Source organism: Corvus cornix, chromosome 1, assembly GCF_000738735.6.
Source record: "Corvus cornix cornix isolate S_Up_H32 chromosome 1, ASM73873v5, whole genome shotgun sequence".
Taxonomy (NCBI): Eukaryota; Metazoa; Chordata; class Aves; order Passeriformes; family Corvidae; genus Corvus; species Corvus cornix.
The window spans coordinates 19,208,008-19,231,260 of NC_046332.1; the positions used below are offsets into that span (position 1 = coordinate 19,208,008).

Sequence of the window (23,253 nt, forward strand, 5' to 3'; positions counted from 1 at the left end):
CATACCTGTAATTAAATGTTGGGATGTAACTTGATGGAGGTAGGGTCTCACAGGAGTACTGGTTGGATACCTCATGTAATCAGTCCCCTTCTAGTCTACTTATTTCATAATACAATGCAAATCTGAAGACGGGAATATTCTTATTTTTATATCTCATAGCATGGAAAAACATCCTTCTTCATGAGTATCCCACTTTTTTTACTCAGATACTTGCAGATGTAGCCTTGAACCAAAGTACAGTGTATACATAGAGCATTGGAAGGTCCACATGGTATTGTAACAATATGTACAGGCACAAAATCCGTGTCAGGCCAATCCAAAGCTAGAATGTGTGACTTCAGCTTGGTCAAAAGAAATGCTTTCATTAACCAGAGTCTTCTGAGTAGAAAACTGATGAATTCCAGGGAGAAGGAAAAATCTTTATTTGTGAAAACCGAACTCCATTGATTTTTGAGGAAGAAATCAGCTTTCATTTCTGTATCGGCTTTGTACTTACACCTTTTAAAAATTACACAGGCAATTCTAGATTTTGATTTTTAAAATGTAAAATTATCAATACATAACGTTAGGAGTGAGAAGTTCAAATTATCTAATTACTAAAATGTCACATGGAATGACTGTTAAAAATAAAATTTGGTCATTGTATGTTCTTTCTTTAAACACTAATATGTCTCTCTTTATTTAAAATTAAATTTTTGTTACCGCTAGGAAATACCCCACTAATGTATAATGTTGTATGACAATATGTAGGTGAAAAAACAGGAAGAAGGAAAAAAATGTTTAAAAATAGCAATTTGCACCAACCACAATTGCTTTCAAAAAAGTAACTCAAATAATATGTCATGACTTAGTTGGAAACATCAGAGAGAATATTTTTACAGTCTGTTTTTCCTCCTGTTAAATCGACTGCACTCAGCACTCGTAAATGTTGAACTGTACTTGGTTCAAAATACTCTGCTATTCACAACCTTGCTACTCTGATTAATCTGGGCAAGTTGCTAATTTTTTTTGTACTCTCCAGTCTGTGCAGTGTTGTGGATTGAGAGCTGGTGTGTTTCATGTAGCTCCAAGGCATTCTGTTCTTTCTAGTCATTATAATCAGTCTGTAATTTCAAACATTTGGCTGAAGGATACATTGATCATGTATGATATGTCTTAGTCTAAATAACAAGGAGGCAAAATGATCCTTACTTGAAACTTCACACTTCTAAAATGTCCCTAGTTAAATTGTTTGATCAGTTTTTACTGAATATAATGTTACAAATATGACTTTTTTTTTCTTAAAAAGTTACATTAATAGAAAAGCATGGGAGGTTTTTTTTTTGGTTTTTTTTTTCCTGGAAACCATGCTGATTTCTTTTTGTTTTACTAAAGTAGTTATTTTAACTTGTATTTCAATAATGAAATATTGGACTCTTGCTAACTGAACATCTGATTTTTATTTTCCACTCAGCCCCTATGTTTTTGAGACATGTGAAAATAGTTACTTTTAATTGGACTTCTATAATTATGTCAGACTTTTTTAGCGGTTTTGATCAAATTGCTGTTTTATTCTTGAAAAGATATCTACAACTCGTATGTCAAAGATACAGAATGATTCTTCCCCAAAACTTCAAAATTTTCAAGTTAAATAGTGTTTGTTTCATTCCAGTGAATAGCTCCCATTTTAGTGCATCAGCAGCAGACTCTTTGTCTCAAAAGTACTTTAAAACACAGTGATATTTTGCATGAGGGAAGATGCATTTTTGGGTATGTAATCAGGCATCCAATTCCAAGCACCTTTTGTAGTCTATAAATATATTAGGAATATTTGGTTGCTTTGAGGTAGTTGAGGGAAAAGTAGGACCAAAAGGTATTTCTCCTCTTGCTGTCTCTCCCATCTTGCTTACAAAATTTTGAAGATGAAATAGTTCCATCAGGGCCAGCTGTGGCTTGGAATTCCTGTCTCTCTTGAGATCAGCCTTTGGCATGGCACTTCTCAGTGACAGAAGGAGCAGGGCTGACGTGCACGTTGCAGGCATGTGAGAGGACACAGTGTGTCCTTACTCACAGCTTGACAGGCCAGTGAAAGGGTGAATGTCCTCTGCATGCCTAAGCCCTGCTACGTACCTTTTGTCCTGAATTAACTTTTATTTGGTGCTTTTGATCAGTGCAAACAGGTTGTCTTGCAAGTGCCTACTTAGTACTCTAGTTCTTTGTAATTCTCTGCTGTGTTGTGCTTGCTTAAAGTAGCCGTTCAATTCTTAGAAGGGCAGCTGCCCTTTTCTCTATGCATTCTCAGTGACAAAAAGTCAGTAACCTTACAAGTTTGTTTGTCATGGGGCTTTTGTCTCCTTACACATAGCAGAGTGTATTAAGGATGTTTGGACTAAAGAGGAGTATTTTCTATATTATCTGAGGTCAAGTACATAACAGCTAAAGAAAAACTAGCATTTTTCTCATCTCCTTAGGTGCCCTGGTCCTTCAGCAAATTCTCTGTCTGATAAATCAAGGGAACACCCAGATGATGACGAAGAATACAAAATCCCTTCTTCGCATCCTGTAATACTGAGCTCACAACCTCCTCATGGTCATAATATAAAACCTCTTGCTCGGTAAGGTAATTTAGGTGCCTTGAAAGAAATTTATTTACAAAACCTCTGCTTTTTTTTCAAAATTAGCTGGTTCAATGTCTGTAATGATGGTTAAGCTTGCGTGCCTTCTAAGCTTGGATTACCCATGCTTCTGTTTCATTTGGCCACCACCACAGATATAAAACTATGAAGTTCACATCATTGTATCTCTCTTGTGTCAGAACTGGGTATTTTTTGCCTTTGGATACCATTTCTGTAGTTGGTCTTTTTTCCCCTTGTGCTGAGGTTTTCAGCACTGACCAGGAGATTCAACCCCTACAACTCTTTAAACTTGAGGAGAGCTGTGTGACTGAAATTCCCAGTCAGCTTTGAAAATCTTAGCCTTTCACATTTCATACTACTCATTTTGAAAGCAATGCAGTACTGAAAAGTGTGTGAACTGGCATCTGCATGTGCATACTTTGATTCTCTTTTTGTCCAATGTATAATGTGTCTTTTTAGCTTTTTGAGCCCATTTGGCAGTATATTTTCTTTGTGCTTCTCAGGTAAAGAACCTTTTTTTAAATACAGGTGGAGTATCTCCTTAGCTTTAAATACGTTCTGAAACAATACCACCAAACTTTCACAGTTTAGAATTACTAATGGATGGATTATGACAAGGAGACTTGGAGCAAGGGACATGGCAACTCAAGGCTGTGACATTCCTGCTGAACTTTGCAGCTTGAAAAGATATGAATGGCTGGGATTAAGAGAATAAGTCTTAAATTGCAGGGGCAAAAAAGGGCAAATGTTTAACTGGTCTTGTAAGTCACAAGTATTATGTTAAAATCAAGTATGATCTAAAAAATTCAGACCCTCCTGTGATAAAAAAAATTCAGTGACATATTGCCATTTTTTTCCTCTCTGTCAGAATGTGATGTTGGGGACCCACCATCAATAAAGCTCAACATGTCTCTCACCCCGAAATTAGCCAATAATAATTTTCAGACCTTTTAAGTTAGATTTTAAAACAGGCAAAAAATGGTCATAATATGATCATTCTTTGCATGCAGGTTAAAAATTCTGTCTTAGAAATCCTGATCCAGGCTTCACTGCATAGACATGAGTATTGTGTAGTTGTCTAAGCTTTATGAACTAAGTACCTAAATTCTTATCTACAGTATGAGACTTTAAAAATAAATCAATGATAAATAAAAATAAAACTGTTGGCTAAGCAAAAAATGGGAAGTCAGAAGAAAAAAATTCCATAGTCCTAATCCTTTTTACCTATGCCATTTTTTATGTGATCGTGTTGTGCTTCTGTATGGGAATGATGCAAATAGATGCAAACTGAAAGGTTCTTGAGAAAATAAGCAGCTGGAAAAATAGAATCTTATAGTTTTTATGATACCGAAAAAAATAGACTGCCTTCAGTTGGCTGGTACAGTACTTTACCAGACCCTTAGAATTATTAATGGAGGCTATAGATAGAAAGATGATTTCCAAGTTTTCTCCAATTTTTACTGTGCATATGGTGGGGTTTTTTTACATGAATTCAGGACTTGCTACAGATAAAATGCCTCAGTTTGCTATTCAAGTTGCTCCGTGATTAAAACCACCAACTCCTTTTATTATACAATCTGATAAAAATTTTAACTCAAACCATTCTCCTAGGCAGTAAAAAAAAAAAAAATCTGGTGTTCCACATACTTAAAATATCTTCTTTTAGCTACTGTCACTGCTTAGATGTGAAAGCTGAGATAAAGTTTTCAAGAAAGAGTCTGGTTCCTGGTTGATGTTGTATTCTTTTAATGCACTTCATTAAAAATCGTGGGAGGTATGCTTTGTTTCAATGAAACTTAAATTCTCATTATTGTTCTGCAAAACTGTTATTAACTTTTTTTTATTTCTTTTTGTAAATGTTACAAATTTTTAGCACATTTCAGTTCTTTCCCCAGTGTCACTTTCTCTTACTCTTTCCTAAGTGTTACTCCCTCACTTCTTGGATAGTACTTGGAGTTTTCAGTACTCTAAAGAGCTTACAAAGTTTTGTCAGGATGTTTTGTAGTTTAGGAATTATGTAATTGGTCCATCCTACTCCCAAATTTATCTTGCCTTTTCTCTCTTTTACCTGTAGATATGACAATGCTAAAAATATTTCAAGAATAATACAAAAAATTATTCAGTCTTACTTTCTGGCAGATCATTTAATTGTCTGGTTTGTTACTGCTGAACATCTCTTCAGTTCAGGAAGTTCAGGAATAAGAAATGAAAGAATTTCAGCGTTACTAATTAGGCTATTATTAGAAGAATGTTACATTATTGCATTTGCTGTCTTTTCCTAATAAAGCTTTTTCCACAAGGGGAAAGGACAGAAGACTTGCTTGTGAGTTAGCTTGTTAGTTAGATGCCCTTTTTTCTAGTGTTTACTGTTAATGTAAACAGGTATTTCAGCATTGTTTGTAAACTGATCTCTTAGCTGGGCTCATCATGAACTGAATACTTCTGAAGTGGTGCCATGCTAAGTTACCTTGCTCCCTGTGGCTGGTTACATTCTTGAAAATGCAGAATAGATTAACATTAGAGTAGAAAATAGTTACTTAGTGTATGTGGTGAGGAGTCACAGGAAGTGTTGCATCCACTGCATTTGAAAGATTGAACTGATCTAATGTCAAAGAAAGAAACAGCACTCCTTTACCACTTCTCTGGGGGAATTAATTTATAGCAGAATCTCTCTTACCATTAGGGGCTTTTTTGGGTTTTTTGTCTCATTTGGTTGGTTTGTTTGTTTTTAAATCTTGGGACTATTCTTATATTTATTTCATTGCTCCTAGTTGTAACTCTTGGGACCACAAATGCATTTCCTCTTCCCTGTTTATGTATTTTAAATTACTCTAGACCCTTATTCATTCCTCCTTTCCTTGTGGCCAAAGCTGGTAGGTTTATTAACACTGTTGGTAAAAACCCCAAATCTGAAATTTTAGCTTTATATAACTCTAGGAGATTTCCCAGTGTTTAGTAATAATGGTGCATGGTGGGGTGGGGTTTTTATCGTTAAGCTGGAATTGCTTAGCATGGTGGCCTTTTCCCAAGGAAACTCTTGATTCTTTCTGAGTATGCAGGGCCCACAGCTGTGACAGGAGCTGGTTCTTCTGTATTTCCTGGTTATTTTGTATTTTTAAACAATATTTAATACTATGAAAAGGCTTGTTCTCTATTTTTCCCTGCCATATTTGAACAAAGTCTTCTTACAAAAATAATCTCCAATATTTTTGACAAGATTGTAGGCACTCTTTACTGTTTGGTTGGATGATTTTCATATTAATTTGATACTGTTGTTTAGTTATGAGGGCAGAATATACTTCCATTAAAAAAAAAAAATCAGTAAACTCTGGTAGAAGTATCAGTAAGAGTCAGCTTTTTGATACAGAGATTAGTATCTTCCTGTAAAACTGCTTTGGCTAGTTCAGTTTTGGGGTTTTCACTGGGTTTTTTCTTAATGTTTGCAAAGTTGAGTTGAAATTTATTAATATTAGTGGGGCGTTGTGGTGTTCTGTTTGGATTTTTTTGTTGTTCTTATGTTTTGTTTAATGGTTTTTCTGTGTGCTTTGGTGTGGATAATTACCAAAACCCACATTTCCCTTTTTTCCTATTTCTGCTAGGGAAAATTCAGCATCTGGGAAAGTGAACTAGGACTGAATCTGTGACATGTGATGAATAAACTAATGACTTGAGTTCTGAAGCGAGGACTGTTTTTAATGTTAGTTCTTCCTCTAATTTGCATTGCAGCCTTTGTTTTTTTAAGCCAGATCAGTACATGACCAAGAAAGCAGTATAATCCTTCAAAGCAGTTTTAGTGAGGGTTAACCAGTATCTGCTCTCAATATCAAAAAATGTAAGTTTTAAAATTGGTGCTGCTTATTGTCTTTCATTCGTTTCCATGTTGTGAACTGCCAGGTACTGCTCATTCAGGGAATTAATGCTTGGCTAAATGGTTGATTGCTTCCTGCTTCATGTCTGTCTTCAGGGTGTGTGAGAATGGTCAATGTGCAAATGGAACACACAGTGCTACTTCTGAGATAAAGAAATCTAAACATCCAGAGTCAGGTATGTTTTTATTTTTCGCTGTTTGTCAAGATTATTTACTCTGTGCTGCCCTAGGGGTGCAGCAGGAAAACATTCACCTCTTGTGGTTGTGTCATTCAGGAGATGTCTATGATGCACCTACTGTTCCGGTACCTTTGCCACCTGCACGGCCTCCTGCCAGAGACAACCCCAAACACAGCTCTTTGCTCAGCAGGACACCCTCCGATTATGATCTTCTGGTGCCCCCTTTAGGTTGCAGACTTTTTGCTGATTACATGTAATGGTTAACACTGCCCAGATGAACTAAATGCCGTGTTTACTGAAAAACAGCCAGTGTTGAGTATGTTAGGAGTACCAAACAGGCTATGAGCTAAAAATTACAGCTGTAAGTCAGTGTTTGTGTCATTTGGAGTCTGTTTGTAAGGCCTCACTTGAGACAGACAAAAAGGTATACTAAATCAGTATTCCAGCTATACAGAAAAGTAAAAACCATTTTTCCTAAAATAAATTTTAATTGTCCCTTACTAAGAAGTTTGAGCATTGCAATTTAATGCAGTAGTGGAGCATTTTTCCTCCTGTAGCTTAAATAATTCAATTTATTTTGTCAAATAAAAAGAAGAATGCCCAAAAGATGGTATTTGAGTAAAATTCCAAACCACTAAATTAAATCAATAAGTTAATATCTGGCTTTTTTTTCCACCAACAAGGTACAGTTTAAAATTCACTGCTGTCTTCAGTCACCAAAAGCTCTTTTTTCCAACCCTGATTTCTGTTCTGTTCTCCTACACAAAAATCAGTGATCTCTGCATATATATTGATGCTGTGCTTGGGGACCACCCACACCTTCATTGACAAACTCAGCTGCATGGTTGTGTCTGTGTGTGTATGTGTCAGCATCCAATTTTCTAGTTCCATAAAACCTTTTGAACATTTGAACACTATGCTCTCTCTGGTCCCTGAAGTATTCCTGAGATGCAGGAGAAATGAAGGCAAAAGAACACCTAAAAAACCATGGTGCTTGGTAACTCTAGTCCTGCTTGCACCACCTTTGTATAAGAGGTGCATTCTTTTGCCAAGCTCTAGAAAATTCAGTTTATGTCTGGAGTCAGAGCTTCTGAACAGCAGATAGAGATAATACACAGTACAAATGTAGTAGATTCAGTGTAGTCAGCATTGGTGTTTTTATATAAATATTCTTGCTTAGCCACTGAAATACAGCTGTTACTCTACCATGATACTCAGTGAAGCTTTCATTGTAGTACACTCTTGGCAATTGAGTCACTAAAAGCAATCTCTCCTTCCATCCCAGAAAAGAAACTGAGCACTGCAAAAGGTCATTCAGAGCATGTATTAGAAGAGGACTGTGGGTATTAACAGTCAGGTTTACAGTTTCATTACTGGAGTCACTGAATTGCTTAGATCAACTGTAGGAGTAAAGGCCTCAGCAGACAGAGAAAAATAAAGTTAATAAGCTTTATTCTTTATTCTGCAGTTCTTAATGAAGTTTTGCTCATCTAATAATTCATTTCTAAACTGCAGGTGAAGATGCATTTGATAACTCACCCCCCTCACTCCCACCACCACCACCACCTGCCCGGCACAGCATGATCGAGCACACAAAACCTGCTGGCTCAGGGAGCCGACCCTCTTCAGGGCATGAACTATTCCTTCATTCTGGTAGGAATACAGAGGAAACAATGTATTTTATTTCATTTTCCTTTACTTCAGAAGTTTATCTGTTCAGTGATAAAGTTGTCATCAGGTCTCAAGAGCTCGTTATACAAAATACTAAAAAATCAAATTTTTTAAAGGTGAAGGTGAAGCTACTCAGATGATAAAGACTTCATTTTTCATTATCACAAAGTAATAAAATAAGGTCAATATTTCCATACCAAGCTAGAAATTTTGTACATTTTAGTTTTCTGTTGTAATCTGTAATATTAGTGTATATCTTTTTGTTAACTCCATTGTTTTCAACAGTAAAATGTAATTCATAGGGGTTATTTTCAAGTTGAAACTGCAGAAGAATCTGGAAAGTAAGGGAAAAGAATTCTGCTACAAAACTATATTATGAACACAATTGCTAGGTCCTGGGGTTCATAACCTGTTTACTAAGGCAAATAACCTTTTTGCTAAGTCAGGTTTTCACCTATCTCTGCCTGTAAATCACTGTGACACATTCAGTCTGGTATTTTGCTTGTAAATGGTATAAAAACTGTATTCACAATTCACTATTTTTGTCTTTGAGTTGAAAAGAGTTTAATTTTCAGGTTAATGAAGTTGAATACATTTGCTGATTACGCTACAGATTACAACAGGATTTTTGTGGGTTATAAGCCATGTTTGTGAAGTGATTTTTTTTTTTCTCTGTGGAAGCTTTCAAAGAATGTTGGTGTCTTAAGTTTACCTTTGCTGTGAATATTTTCAGGGATGATGTGCCTTGTGGTGGGGTTAGATGTTGTCTTTCCCCTCTCTGTTTCTCTTAGAAGCTCTATGGAGGGGGATAAAATGAAGTGTTGTGGTGATAGTTTCACAGGAAGGCCAGAATGTGGATGACAAGCAGTCATGTGCAGCTGCATGATGGCCTCACAGGTTGTCTGGTGTTTGGCTGACCTGCTTGAGTGGAACTCACTGTGGGGTGAAAGGGACAGTGACCTTTTATGGAATGTTTTTATTATGTTTTGCTATCAGTCAAGGCCTGACATTGAGTAATTTGCAAATCTGTGTGTATTTTATAATGGAAATCCAACTCAGTGTGTTACTTTCTCATCTAAATTTCTGAACACATCCAGGTGAAAGGACTTAGCACATTACAGAATTTAAAGGTTGATGTTCATAAATACAGTGTAGTTTATCTTCTACGCTTCAAAATAAAAAAATGTAATCTTCAGCAGTCTAGTCTGGATGGGTGCCTCAATTTTATCATCTGATGCAGAAACACGCACTGCACTGTTCAGGTCTGATGGGAATGGAGAGGAAAAATAGGAGCCCTCACACACAGATGTACACAAGCTCCATCTGTCTGTGCCCAATTCCCAGAAACATGCAGAGTTTTAAATTTTTAAGTGTAACTTCCAAATAATCTAAGAATGTCACTGATAGTGTTAAAAAACATTTAATAGCTTTAAAATAAATATCTGGAATATGTATCTGCAGCCATGTATTGTTCTTCATATTTGCATAGGGAATACAATCATACAGCAGCAGTTCTCATTAATCTTAGAAGTGTATGCATCTACTTAGGCATGCATGGTTGTGTGAGTTGGTCTTTTTTTATTCATGTGGTATTTCTAAAGCCATATTACTCACTTTGCATCTTGTCACATAATCTGCTGTAGAAGATTTATGATGAGTTTTTGATGATTGGTTTCCATACAAGTCTTGAGGGTGATTTCTCAGCAATCCATCAGAGCCTGTCAGATTAGAATAATAATCTCATCATCAACACCAGCAAAAAGTTGCATTCACATACAAAACAAACACTCTACAAGCACTGAGTTCAGAGCAGAAGCCAGATCCAGAATGATGTTACACTTGCTCAGCAGCATCTTTGGTAGACAAGGAAAAGAGAAAAGGAGGACACAATATACCAGGACTATTTTTCTCTCATTTTTAAAATTTTGTCCCTGTAATATTTACCCATAGCTGGGACTGTATGAGTATGAAATCAGCCCTGCAGTCTTTGTGAACTGCAAAGCATAGAAGTGTAATGAAGCTCTAAGCAAACTGAATAGCTGGGATGTTTCTGATTGTGCTGCTTCAGTCACTGCAACTTCTCCTGTGCTTTGCCACAAGCAGTGTCAAGGTTGTGTAGTTGAAAAGTACCTCATGGATGTGAACAGAGGAGACCACGGTCAGTGTAGGACAGACCACCTTTAAGCTGTGCTCTTGTGTTTGTCACTTCAAATCATACTTAACATGTGTACTATGAATGCTGAATTTGGAGGTGTACGTGCATGTGCTGTGGGGGGACACCTCTGGATTCATGGTTCCTCTGCGTGATGGGAGGCTGTTTTAAATACCTTCTATGCTTCAGCCCTCCCTCCAATAATAATTCTAATTATTCTAAGACACATTTTTTGTTCTGTTATCACAGATCCCCATTTTGACCCAGTAACTGGTCATGTTCCTTTGCCACCTGCTCGGAGAGCACCTGCAGAAAATGTCAAAACAAATAGGACATCTCAAGATTATGATCAACTTCCTCCATCTTCAGGTAAGGCAGAAAACTGTTCTTGTAGAAAATTACAAGTTTATGAAGAAAATAACTTTCATCCATAAAGTCCAATGAGTTTTTTGTCATCCTGTGCAGCAAATGACAATGGTAATACTGCTTTACAAAAGTATGAAATCATCAAAGGATAACAGAGACTAAAGATCTGCAATCAGGGTAGAAGTGGCTACTTGTCTGTAGGTGTAGATACTATGGCATCAATTTTACTAGCTGCCAAAATGAATACTTTTGTGAGTTCTAGTGTTCCTTACTTTTTGAGAAAGGCAGAGGTTTTCCTGCCATCTTTCAAGCTCACAAGAGACCAGAAGGACTGCAAGGAGCACAAACATCTGATTTCCATCTTTGTTTCATTTCTCCTAAACAAAAAAATAGTAGCTTCACTCTCTAAAGTATTATTATTTTCAGTCTTTTTTGCTGATATGTCTGTCTGAATTTCTAAGAAACTTTGTTTCTTAATAAAACAGCAAGAATCAAAACCACTTAAAATTTGGTCTTCTGGAACAGGTACAGTAGAAACAATTCCTCTGCCAAAGAAATTTTGGTTATGGTTTTCAGGCAACAAAAATAGTAAACTTTAAAGGAAATCTACTCAAGTGAATAAAAATAATAACAGTATTACCTGTATTTCAAAGTACTTTCACCAGTTTTTAGAAAAATGTTCTTTTCTTTAGATGTGCGTAGTACATGGGGGAGGGGAGGGATTGTCCCAGACACATTATTTTGCTGTATGAAGAAACCACACAGAGAAAAAGCCAAGTGATGTTTTGTACCATTAATCATTCTCCAGATAAGATAAATTTGTGTGTAAAGACTTCTTAATGCATAAAGAAGGGACTTTTCTCTAGTCTTTCAGGTGTAATAATCACCGTTGTTCAATTGCAACATTCCCAAGTGGAAAAAAAGATATATTTTTAGTAGTAATTACATTCTCCTTCTCAGGAATACAGAGTTTCATGCTGTTGGGGTGTAGGGAAAAAAAGAATATATTTTTCCAGCTTAAATGATGGGAAATTTCGGTAGCTCTCTTCAGGCTTACTTATTTTTTAATGAATAGCATAATTGAGAATCAGTGTGATACCTTTGGTAAATACTATCTCTTTTGGGAGAGTATCTTTACAAATATAGCTGTTTCTCTTTTTGTTTCCAATTGTTGGAAGAAAGGAGTTTATACCACATGCTTTATATGTGGCATTGTGAGGGATCTGTTTGTCCTAAAATACTGACTCAATTTATTCAGGGTGTTTTGAGGTCTCTTAAAGTGCCAATTATGACAGTGATGTAACTACTTTTAAAGCTATGGAGTTTTCCTGCAATTTTTGCACTTCTTGGGTAGAACAGTTTTTAATTTTCCTAAATCAACTGCAGAATACTTGCTAGTTAAGAACTTGGAGATTTGTGGTGTCACTTAATACTTTCCTATCTGTGTTTCCCACAGCCATCTTCTAAAACACTCACGTGTCAGCTTTTGCTATAAATATCATTCTAAATCAGCATGATATGCAGCAAGATATTCCATTTAATTTCAATTAGATGAAAACTATGTGATAGATCATGTCATTCTCTTAATTGGAAAATTGTTTTTACAGTGGCAGTAATTCCAAAGGACAGAGCTGATGAGCTTCAGGATGAACTGGTTCACCTTCATCTGTGATGTAAAAAGACAATGTAGAGAGTGTAACTGTATTCAGAACTTTGATTTTGCATTTATTCTGAACTAATCAGCTCACTTAAGAACTTCTTCATTTCATTGCTTTTGTAAGGTGATTCTTTGAACTAGCTGAGAAAGAAATGACGTTCGCTCTAAAATCTAATTATAATTTAGCCACTGGGTCCCTAGAGTAGCATGGGCAGTGCTTTAACTTCTCTGCTTCACTTTCACTGTTTTTAAGATTGCTGTCATGATCTTCAACTGAATCCTTAATGTGTACCGAGAAATTTATTCTAATTCAGGTATCCAGTATCGAACAGTTCAGAAACAGTACTCAGCCATACAACCCACTCCCCCAAAAGCATGGTTTCTCAAGCTTCTTATATACAACTGTTTATGATTGTTACAAAAAGAGCAAGAAGAGGAGATAGGACTTGGGGGTGCTGTGGATGAGAGGCTGGACATGAGCTGCCAACGTGTGCTCAGAGCCCAGAAAGCCAAACTTGTCCTGGGCTGCATCCCAAGCAGTGTGGCCAGCAGGGCAAGAGAGGGAATTCTGCCCCTCTGCTCTGCTGTCATGAGACCCCACCTGGAGAAACACCTCCAGCATAAGACATGGACCTGCTGGAGTGAGTCCAGAGAAGACCAGCCTGGTGATTAGAGGGATGGAGCACCTCTCCTATGAGAAAAGGCTGAGACAAGTTGGGATTGTTCAGCCTGGAGAAGGGAAGGCTTTGGGGTGACCTAATTGTGGCCTTCCAGTAGGTGAAGGGAGCCTAAAACGAAGCAGAAGAGGGACTTTTTACAAGAGCAGGTAGTGACAGGACAAGGGGGAATGGCTTCAAACTGAAAGAGATTAGATGAGGTATCAGGAAGAAGTTCTTTACTGTGAGGGTGGTGAGGCTCTGAAACAGGTTGTCCAGGGAAGTTGTGGATGCCTCATCCCTGGAAATGTGTAAGCCCAGGCTGGATGGAGCTCTGAGCAGTCTGGTCTAATGGAAGGTGTCCCTGCCCATGGCAGGGGAGTTGGAATTAGATGATCTGTAAGGTTCCTTCCAACCCAAACCATTCTATGATTCTGTGATATTGCTAGTAGTCAGAATATTTTACCTAAGCACAGCCAATGATAAGAGGGAAAGGAAGAAGAAAATTAAACCTCTAATAGATGTCTGCTGTGTTTCGCTGAACTTAGCTATTCTGTAAGATACAGATTCAAATGGTTGGTTAAGTATATTTGCCTGCTGCCTATTCATTCACTCAGTTGGCCTTATGAAAACACTTGCAAATTTGGATTCCTTTATACAAGACTATTATTCCAGGGTGTATTTAGTTAACACTAGGGGAAATAATGTAATCCACAGTATTGTAAAATATGAAGGTGGTGCCTAACAGCTTGATGGAGCAGTGTGTGCAGTGAGTCCTTCCCTTGCCTTCTCCCTGCTCTCTGAGTTCCTTAGAGCACGTGTCCCCTGGGTGTGCTTTGTTCCTGTACCCCAGTTAGGTTAGGTGTAGCTGCTTGCCACTGTTCCACAGAGGGCCTTGCACAGCAAGCCTTTGTCACCTGCTTCTCTGATGCTCCTCAGTCTGTCAGTGAAAGACCAAGGCACATCCAGGAGAAGCAGTGAGGGAAGAAAAGAAGGGCATTTCACAGCAGAGAGGAACAGACAGTTGGCATTGTTACAAATAGCCTCCTCCCAGTGTGCCATAGAGCTCTCACCACTGCTTCCATGCTTTAAACACTTACTAAATGAGCCTGTGTCTGCCTTTATACTAACCCCTTACCTAAGGGTTCAGTCTAGTGCTGAATTACAGAAATGTGAGCGGTGGAGGAAGCTGCTCATGGTGAAAACTGTTAATTGAATTGCACGGTTAGAAAATCTATTTGAATTTTTAGTTAGACATCTGTGGTGGCTGAAACATCAGAGATGATGGGAGGTTGGGAAGAAAAGTCCTGCTTAATACCTCTATCTGAGTGTCCAGATGGACATGCAGCTGAGGCTTAGTATCTTTAAGCTCAGGATCCAATATGATACCCAGCTTTAGCTGAAATTTTATATGGATGTGAAGATACTGAAAGAGATGTCAGCGTTTAAAAAAATAATAATGGAAATTGAGAGTGCTGAAGATCTCAAAGTATCTGTGCTATAGAGAGATGTCACTGTAGTGAGAATAAAATGCCTGTGCTTCAAATCTGCTGACAGAATTAAAAATGACTTTTCTAAATGATGTGATTGCTTAATAAAATTGGTTTGAAAGCTTCAGCGAAGTGAAGGTTTTAAACAAGAAATAGCTTTAGTTTTAAGCCTGTATTAGACTGAGGCAAGCAAAAATATCCTCATGTAACACAAGCACGGGATCTGATTTATGCATAAAGAGTTTCTTCTGTACTTCAAGCCCAGGGGAAAATGTAAAGTTTGTAAATTAATTTTGTTTCATACTGTATAGAAATGAAGTCCGTAATGGAATGTACATATTAAAACAGATTGAATGTTTGTGAAAGCAAAGTGATTGGTTTTAACATGATGTGCTATTATTCTAAAGATAAAGCATATTATTCTTTTACAGTCTTGAGTTTTCTAAAATAAGTGAAGTGAGAAATTCGAGCTTGTTTCTGATTCAGTTTTTAGTGATAACCGCATTTCCTGAGCTATAGTTAATTTCTCAGAGAAGTGTTTAATGGATCTTCCATACCTTCATAGGAGGTTTGGATCTGCTTCAGGTGTGTTTATTAGAATGTTTATCATTTACATAATTCTTTTTATTTTCAGAGAGGGAAAAAATCAAAACAAATATGAAGTAGCTCTTACTACTAGCCCCTTACTGTAAATCTTTAATCAAATGTCTTTCATCCCTTTATTATATGAATATAACCATTCTGCTAAAGGTACTATTAACTCTCTGAATTAAGAAGTGAAATTAAATTTCATAGTAACACTCATCCGAATTGATGGAAAAACTAACTGAAAGAAAAATACACCTGCATTAGACATGCTCTAGTGTGAACTGCTTTCATTTATCTGAAGTGTTTCATGCACTTGGTTTGAATTATAGTTCTCTATCCAGTGGTTATGATAAGGTTACAACATGTCTTCCATGCCTAAAGAACTGCCTCTGAAGTACTTAACACTGGAAGATGCCACTGCTCTCAGTGTAAGTAAACAGGAAGTATCACAGCCAGAAATTCCTCTAATTTATCTATCAAAGTCACTGTTGATAGGACTTGTTAGAACCCTTTTTGAGGGATTAAAGACTTTTTAATTTTTTAAATACTTTGCTCTTAAAAGTGTTTTCTGTGCTATGCCTACTTGTATTTAAGCTTCTTATTGTGGAATCAGTGAGGATAAAGAGGTTTCAGTAAAGCACTAAGTTTACTTAAGCAGGAAACTCTTGACTCGGAGATTAGCAAGTTTGAATATTAGCTTTTCTTCACCAGCCCATCCTGATTCTTTGCCACCAGCATTAACTGTGAAGGTGACCTTTCCATAGAGGATAAGGAGCCAGGAGATGTTTCTAAAGGGGGACTGGAGAGGAAGGAGCGTGTTCTGTTTTCATCATGGGAATAGTTGGACTAGACGTCTTTTTGAGAAACCACTTATGTATGTGCTTATGTGTAGCTGCTGTGCATGAAATGAATAGCAATTGACTGAACAGAATCTGCAAGATGGACCCATAAATTAAGGATTTTTCTCCCTCAGGCGTATTTGTCTGGATTCCTCTTCTACACAACTTACGGGTCTTGATAAAGCTGTGATCACATTTGTGTTTGGGTTTTGCTGATTTATTTGTTTTTGTAGGGGGGGAACTTGTTTGGGTTTTTTTGTTTGTTTGTGGGTATTTTGTTAGTTTGTTTTGTTGTTTTGGGCGGGTTTTTTTTAAAATAAGAAGTTCTCAAACTGTGGGTTGAGAGTGGAGAACCTTTAAAAGTTTGACTGGCTATTTCCACTGTCTTTGCTGTTGCAGCATACTTTATTTTTCTTCCAACTTTAGATAATCCAGATTGTAAATTGCATGTTCCTATCATGTTATTAAAATAGTATATTGCTACTTTATTTCCATTTTGGATGTTCTTGAGGACTTAAGCTTCTGTCAAAATTTTAAAATGAGATATATTGGTTAACTAAAATATTTTTTCATGTTCCTTTAGAATTTTATTTTTTAAACAGTTTCATGAGGTTTGACCAACCTATAACAGTGTCTCAGGCCAATTTATAATGATTTTTATCCCTTTTATTTGAAACAGATGGTTCGCAAGCACCAGCCAGACCCCCTAAACCACTTCCTCGGAGAACTGCACCAGAAATACATCACAGGAAAGCATACAGCTCTGACAGTTCCATGGAAAATGTGGATGCAAAAATTGCAAAACTTATGGGAGAGGGCTATTCCTTTGAAGAAGTCAAGAGGGCACTGGAAATTGCCCAGAATAACGTTGACGTGGCCCGCAGCATTTTAAGAGAGTTTGTCTGTTTTCCTCCACCAGTCTCCCCACGTCTCAATCTATAGCAGCATCAAGATTTTCTTGGAGTGTATGAATTCTACAGATACACATGTGGATTGGGCAATGAGAGGAAGAACAGAACAGAATATTTTTCTTCCATCCTTAGTAGAAGGGTGTTTGTTTCCAGCCGTTTATCAAAGGCTCCTGGCTGCTCTGATCAAGACTTAAAAATATGCTGAGGCTTATGTATTTTTGCTAGCCATACTTTTTTAAATCAGGGTTGAACTTACAAAGTAATTTAAAAAAGTTTACTTCCCTAGAACTTTTAATCTGTGAAGTGCTTTTTCTTGTTTACAAGTTGGCAAGTTACAGTTTTCTAATTTGTGCCTGTACTACGTCCTGTTCATATTCCCTTGTACTTGTGGTCAGTTCTGCTGTAGCATTCCCAACAGTTTCCATGCTGACCACTCCATCAACTAAATCATCACTTTCCAGAAGTTCTGTGTTTTTTGGTCTTTTTTTTTCTTTTACAAGATGCTTTAATTGTTTTTTGCATTTCAGCTCATCAAATGCAAAAAGTATGTGGCCTTCACTACTGATTTTTTTTTTTCTTCTGAGATTCCTTTGCTTTTGAGAGAGGAGATATCTGAATGTAAAATACATTATTCTGTGAACTGCCTTTTTAAAGGTATTTTGACAGTAATGTTGGGCAGCTTTCTGTTTGACAAGAATTCCATGACCTGTAGTCCTCAAGGTCTTTTATATACAGTTTCCACAAAAAAATCCAACCAACAAATAAAACACTTCGTGCAACAGTGATACTGAGTTCTCACATGTAAAATCTCTTTCCAGTTTGAGTATTTGATTGCAGATGTTGAAAAAAAGGCAAATGCACATAATAATACTGTGTTTTGATTACATGCTAATGGCACCAGTTCTTCATAGCAAGACTAAAACGAATCTTTTTCAATGATATTAAAGGTATTCAGGTAAATTCCAGTTCTAGCTTCAGTAAAGTAGAATGCGGTTAATGTTTTGTTTGAGTGATTATCCTGTGGTTCATTGTGGCTTGGATCAGTTTGTATTAACTTGGAAACTTTAAATCTTTGATGCACTGTTAATTCCTAATGCTACTGTAGCAATATTTTTTGCAAAGTTCTTCAGTAACCTCCTCCCTCCCCTGTACACTTTATATTCCTCAAGGATGTGTTTAACACCCAAATTCATCCGCTCACTTTCCAGCTGCTTAGTTGGAAATACATTTTTGCTTTACTTGGTTAGTGATACTCCAAACTTTGACATTTTATTTTTGAGCCCAAGTTGATGCAAGCCAATTTAAAAATCTTCCTGATTTTAAAAAAGAGAGAGACGACAACTCTGTTCTGAGTACCTTCAAAGTTGAGTCCAGATATTTTCAGAACAATTCTTAAGATTGCTGCTGTACTGTTTTTTTAGGAAACTTGGAAATCTTTTCTTGTAATACTATTGAAAAAAAAAAAAAACCTTGTGGTAGTTAGAATATTTTTCTCATTTTGAGATGTGACGAGTACATGAAAATTTTCAGTGTGCCAGGCTGGGTGTGAAGTATATATTCATTATTCTCTTTCAGCTGTTAGTGTTCTCTTTCACTCTGAGCAAGTGCTAAAATTTGTATCACTTACTGGATCAGATCTCATCAGCCCAGTGCATTTGTTGCAAAGATGTTTTTAAAGACAGCATGTGGCTGAACTGCAGGATTTGAGATAACTGAGAACACCCATTGGAAATTACTGTGTTATCTCAAAGTCCTGTTGTTTCATCAAAAATCTTATTCTTAAAACTAATTAAATTATTTTGTAGCATCACAAAGCATAGTGTGGATATCGTTAATCTGCTTCAGTGATAAAAGATGATCAGGAGAATACGGGGTATAGGGAAGAGCTGCTGCTCCATTTTGATTTAAGCAAACAATTCTGAGTTTATATTCCAGGAAAAGACATTTGCATCTTCCTTTAATTGTTCATTCCTCGAGTACAGCTTAGGAAAAATTTCGGTGTAAGTTACGTTCTGTGGTTTTGGTTCAAGTTAATCTCTTTCCTCTGTTTTGGGAGAAAGTTTTGTGTAGTATTGAACACTCTAGTTCATTTGGTTTGTTTGCAACATCCCTGTAGCATTTTAGCTAGCTATAAATTCAAAATGATTCATGCTATTAAATTATACACTCTGGCTGTACTGGAATTACTGAAATGAGGTTCTAGCATAACTGCCAGCATAGCAATGATGACAGTGGAAAAAAAAAAAACCACTTTACAAGGATGAACAAACAATCTGCAGATTGAGTTTTGAAATTTTGAACTGTAATGAAGAACTAATTTTCTGTTTTTTATGCAGCAGCTTAGTATAAATTACATCCTTATATTTCAATTAGAGGCTGGAACTGCTGCCTGATAGATTAAGGTTTTTAAAGTTTTCCTTCTCCTTTTTGGTTGTGACCACCAGTGACACCTCTTTTTTATTTTGTGTTAGAAAGCCAAACTTAATGAGCAATATTCTGAGTGGTAACTTGAAAAGAGTTCCATTAATCTTAAATGAGTGTGCTAATAGCAATTCTAAATAGTGGAATGTGCAGACTGTTTCAAACCTGTTTTGGTTAGTAGTTTTAAAGTCAAACATCAAAATTGCTTTGCTAGAGTGTTGATGTTTACTCTGCAGGAATTAATAGGCTTAATATAAATTAATCTGGCTGCAGTCTAGTTCTCTAAAGACATAGTTCTCTAAATGTGTTTTTAACCTTTGAAAACTTAAAGGTTTGAGCCTGGCAGTGTGTTATGCACTTACATAATTTTAAGGAAGATTGACTTGAATGAGAGTGCTTGGGTGAACAAAGTTGGTTAAACTCAGAAACATGTGCTATTGTATTTGTTCCAACACTGCAGTCTTTAGACCATCCTTGTGATGTCTGTTGGCCTCACCTCTTCTCTCCTTTTGGCTAAGTTACTGCATTTTGAGCAAATTGGCTGAATCAGAAGTTGAGCAGAGCAAGTGGACAGCAGCAGCACAGATCTTTTCCAGAGGCTATGTATAGGAAAAATTTAAATGGTGATAAAGATAAAGGAAATTAATATAATTAGCCATGTTAATGGCTTGTCTGGAACCCTAAAATGGCCACTGGTAACATTTGTTAATGTCCAGTATCTCAAGAGTGCATCTGGCACAGCTTTTTTATAATGTGAATTTAGGAAGTTTTGTACCAGGATCATTTCTTCTGTCATATTTCTCTCGTTTTCAGCTTGAAGCTTTACTTTGCACTGACAACTCTGACCTGAAAGCATTTAAATTTGTGTCTTAAATATTGACAAATGTTTGAAGCAAATGAACACCGTATTCAAAGCAAATTCAGGTGCTACCTGATGACCTGGAATTTAGGGCTTTTAGGAGTGACTTCTTGAAAAAGGACTTCAGCAATTTCCATTTTGAAGGATTTTCTTTCAAATAACTATTTTATCTGAAAATGCCTTTTATAAACTTGTCTAACGTGGCAAATTTAGTGATGTGTTCAATTAATTTATATTTTATTCAACATTCTTTTTAAATTTTGGTTATTATGTATGCTCAAGTTCTTTATCTGTTCATGTAAGGTATTTTATAAAATTAATGTTAAGAAAATGTTGGGTTAGTCCGTGATTTTTCAAGACTCTGTCTCTGTTGTTGAATATTACCACTTTTCCTATGATGCTTTAGAAACATAGCCTATCCTGTGTAGGGGCTTTAAAAACCATTGCTTTGTAAGCCACAAAAATGAGGCCTTGCTCTAAAATAAGGTGAATCATTGCATTGAGACATGTCCTTTATATCCCCATACATTACCTCATTTCTAAATTTCAGGAGTAAAAGTTAATAAATTGGCAGTAATTTTTGGAATGTGCATGTAACAGTTGTATGGCAGAAAGACGCTAACCATTAAATATTTAGAATCCAAAGTGGTGAACACATAGTCCGACTGTATATTAATTTGCGGGATTTTTTCCTGAAGAAAATTACAGCAAGCTGACACTGGTATTTTTTTAATATCTTGTGCATTTACCTTCTCAAGCATTGTACTCTTAATGTTAAAAAAAAAAAAAAAAACAACTAGCTGTTTGAAACAGTTTTTTTTGTGTTACTATATCCCAGCATCCTGGAAAAAGTTTAGAAAATCTAACCCCTCTACTATGCATGACAGTACAAGTGTTGCTGTTTAAACCCCAACACTGTTCCCTCCTGTTGGATTAGGCCTTCAATGCTGAGATTTTCGTGGTACTTCCTTCAGTGTGTTAAATCCTTGTCCACTGTATATGTCACTAGTCATATTACTAACTAGAGAAGTTACCTGTTTGGGATACTTGTCTTTAGTACTATAGGTGCCTATTTCTGTCATTTTTACTTTTGTTATATGAAAGTTAGGTGTTACTTCATTGTGTTACAAACAAATTTTAGCAGCTGGGTGCTCTAGGAATGTTTCAGGAATTTTTGTTTGATAGATCCAGTCATTAATTCTGTACCAGATACCTGCTTCCATTTATCAGGGTCAGTAAGTTTCCATCAGGAAATTGATAAGCTTAGATTTTACAACACTGTGTGTTACTGTGACATCTGAACATTCCATTTGGCCTTAGATGATTTCATGTCTAGCACTGGAAATTCTTACTTAGAATAAATGCTAATTCCCAAATCTTAATCTTAAATCACAAAATAAATCTTATATTTATGAAACTTAATTGCATAAGCATCCCGAACATTGTAAGGAACTTAAAAGACTCAGAATAATGTGAACTGTGACAAGATTCTTGCTTTGTAGACCTGCCAGAAGTAAAAGCATAGTACCCATTGAATATTGATCTTCTCACTGTGAAGCTGCTTGCATCTGTCTGGATCTGTGAAGAAATCAGCCCATCCAACTACAACAATACTGCTTGGAAAACAGCTTTTTTTATTGCAGTAAGTGCCACAGTAGCCAGCAGGATGGGAGAGGAGCAGACAACTAGACAGAAGATAATTTTATCATAACAATCCAAGCCCCTCTCTCCTGTTGCCATGCCAGATTTAGCTAGAGTGAATTGCCTGCGGATCTAGTGCACATGAAGGAGTGTTTGTTACGATTTTTCCAGTTTTCAGTTACTGGGTTCTTCTCCAGGGAAGTGTCCTACTCTGAGGACAGCGTGTCTTATTTAGAAGTCACACTGTTTAGGAATGGGATGCCAGGGTTTTAGCAGCAGAGGGAAGTGTGAAATAGCATTCTGCTCATAAAGTGTTTGAATGCTAGCAAAAATCCTGAAAGCTTTATAAGGATTTCGTTGGAAACACCTCGTTTTCCAAGCTCATCATCTTGGCTTTGGAAGGATGTGTGTATGTACGTTGAGATGTACCTGCTGGTCTGGTGAAGTGTGGAGGAGAGAGTATGCCACGTGATGCCAGCCTAAACCTAGGCTGTGGTATTCATGTTACAAAATACCTGCTCCTGCTGGATAGCTGAATCTGCACTGTAGTCAAGCTACTACAGTCATCCATGTTTTACAAGGCAAGCTTTTGTCCCTGTGTAGCTGGGGAGGTGCATACATTTTCTCCAAAATAGAGAGCTGGCTTCTGCTCATGTGTGTGGTGATTAGGGCACTGAAAGTAACACCTGCTCCCTAGTTCTCATCAGACCACAGTGCAGTCAGTGCCCTTGGAAAACACTTTTTAATTTGCTGATGGAGTGTCATTGAATTTCAAATTCTTTACAAACATAAGTAAATTTACATCATTAGCTGTTCAGAAATACCTGAAGCTAGTGGCTGGTAGTCTGCTGAAGTTATTAACTTGCTTGAATATGTGACTTTCAAGTGTTTCCTCTTGTTTACATTTTTGTTACCAATTCAGTGTGGTCCATATGAAAGTCTTGAAATTTGAAATTGAAAAATTATGAAGCCTTTATTTTAAAGCTTTTATTTTCTTTTCACTGTGGCTGTTGTCAGTAGTACCTTCATTACCTAAGCTCACATACTAAAATTCAAATTATCCTGCTCTCCTACATCCCAGCTCTGGCCATGTTCAGCCCAACCTTTGTCCCACAACGGATGCATCACTTTGTATCCTCATCTGCTCCCTCTAAGACTGTTTTTTATCTTCTTCTCCCACCCCAAATCTCTTTAGTGACATCAGTCACCAGCACATCCTTCCTCTCCATGATGACAGACACTTCACAGTTTCCCATCTCAGCTTGCAACCACATCTGTACTTTTTTCTGAGGTCCCTCATAAAGTGTTCTGCTGGCCTTGTCTGTCTCAGTGATTATACA

The 23,253-nt window shown here is 36.8% G+C and overlaps 1 protein-coding gene across 4 annotated transcripts in view; it reads left to right on the forward strand.

The window, feature by feature from the left end:
• The window catches only part of CBLB (Cbl proto-oncogene B), a 128,809-nt gene extending 107,744 nt beyond the window's left edge, over positions 1-21,065 (forward strand). For 2 of the 4 annotated variants that reach the window (XM_039557725.1, XM_039557728.1), the window contains exons 14-19: positions 2,451-2,594; positions 6,580-6,659; positions 6,759-6,890; positions 8,178-8,315; positions 10,735-10,854; positions 16,761-21,065. In XM_039557725.1, the coding sequence (XP_039413659.1) occupies positions 2,451-2,594; positions 6,580-6,659; positions 6,759-6,890; positions 8,178-8,315; positions 10,735-10,854; positions 16,761-17,023 (877 nt within the window). In that variant the 3' untranslated portion in view covers positions 17,024-21,065. The remainder of the gene's footprint in view (positions 1-2,450; positions 2,595-6,579; positions 6,660-6,758; positions 6,891-8,177; positions 8,316-10,734; positions 10,855-16,760) is intronic. The other 2 variants (XM_039557733.1, XM_039557730.1) reach the window with 2 other exon arrangements.
• Positions 21,066-23,253: the final 2,188 nt, after the last annotated feature.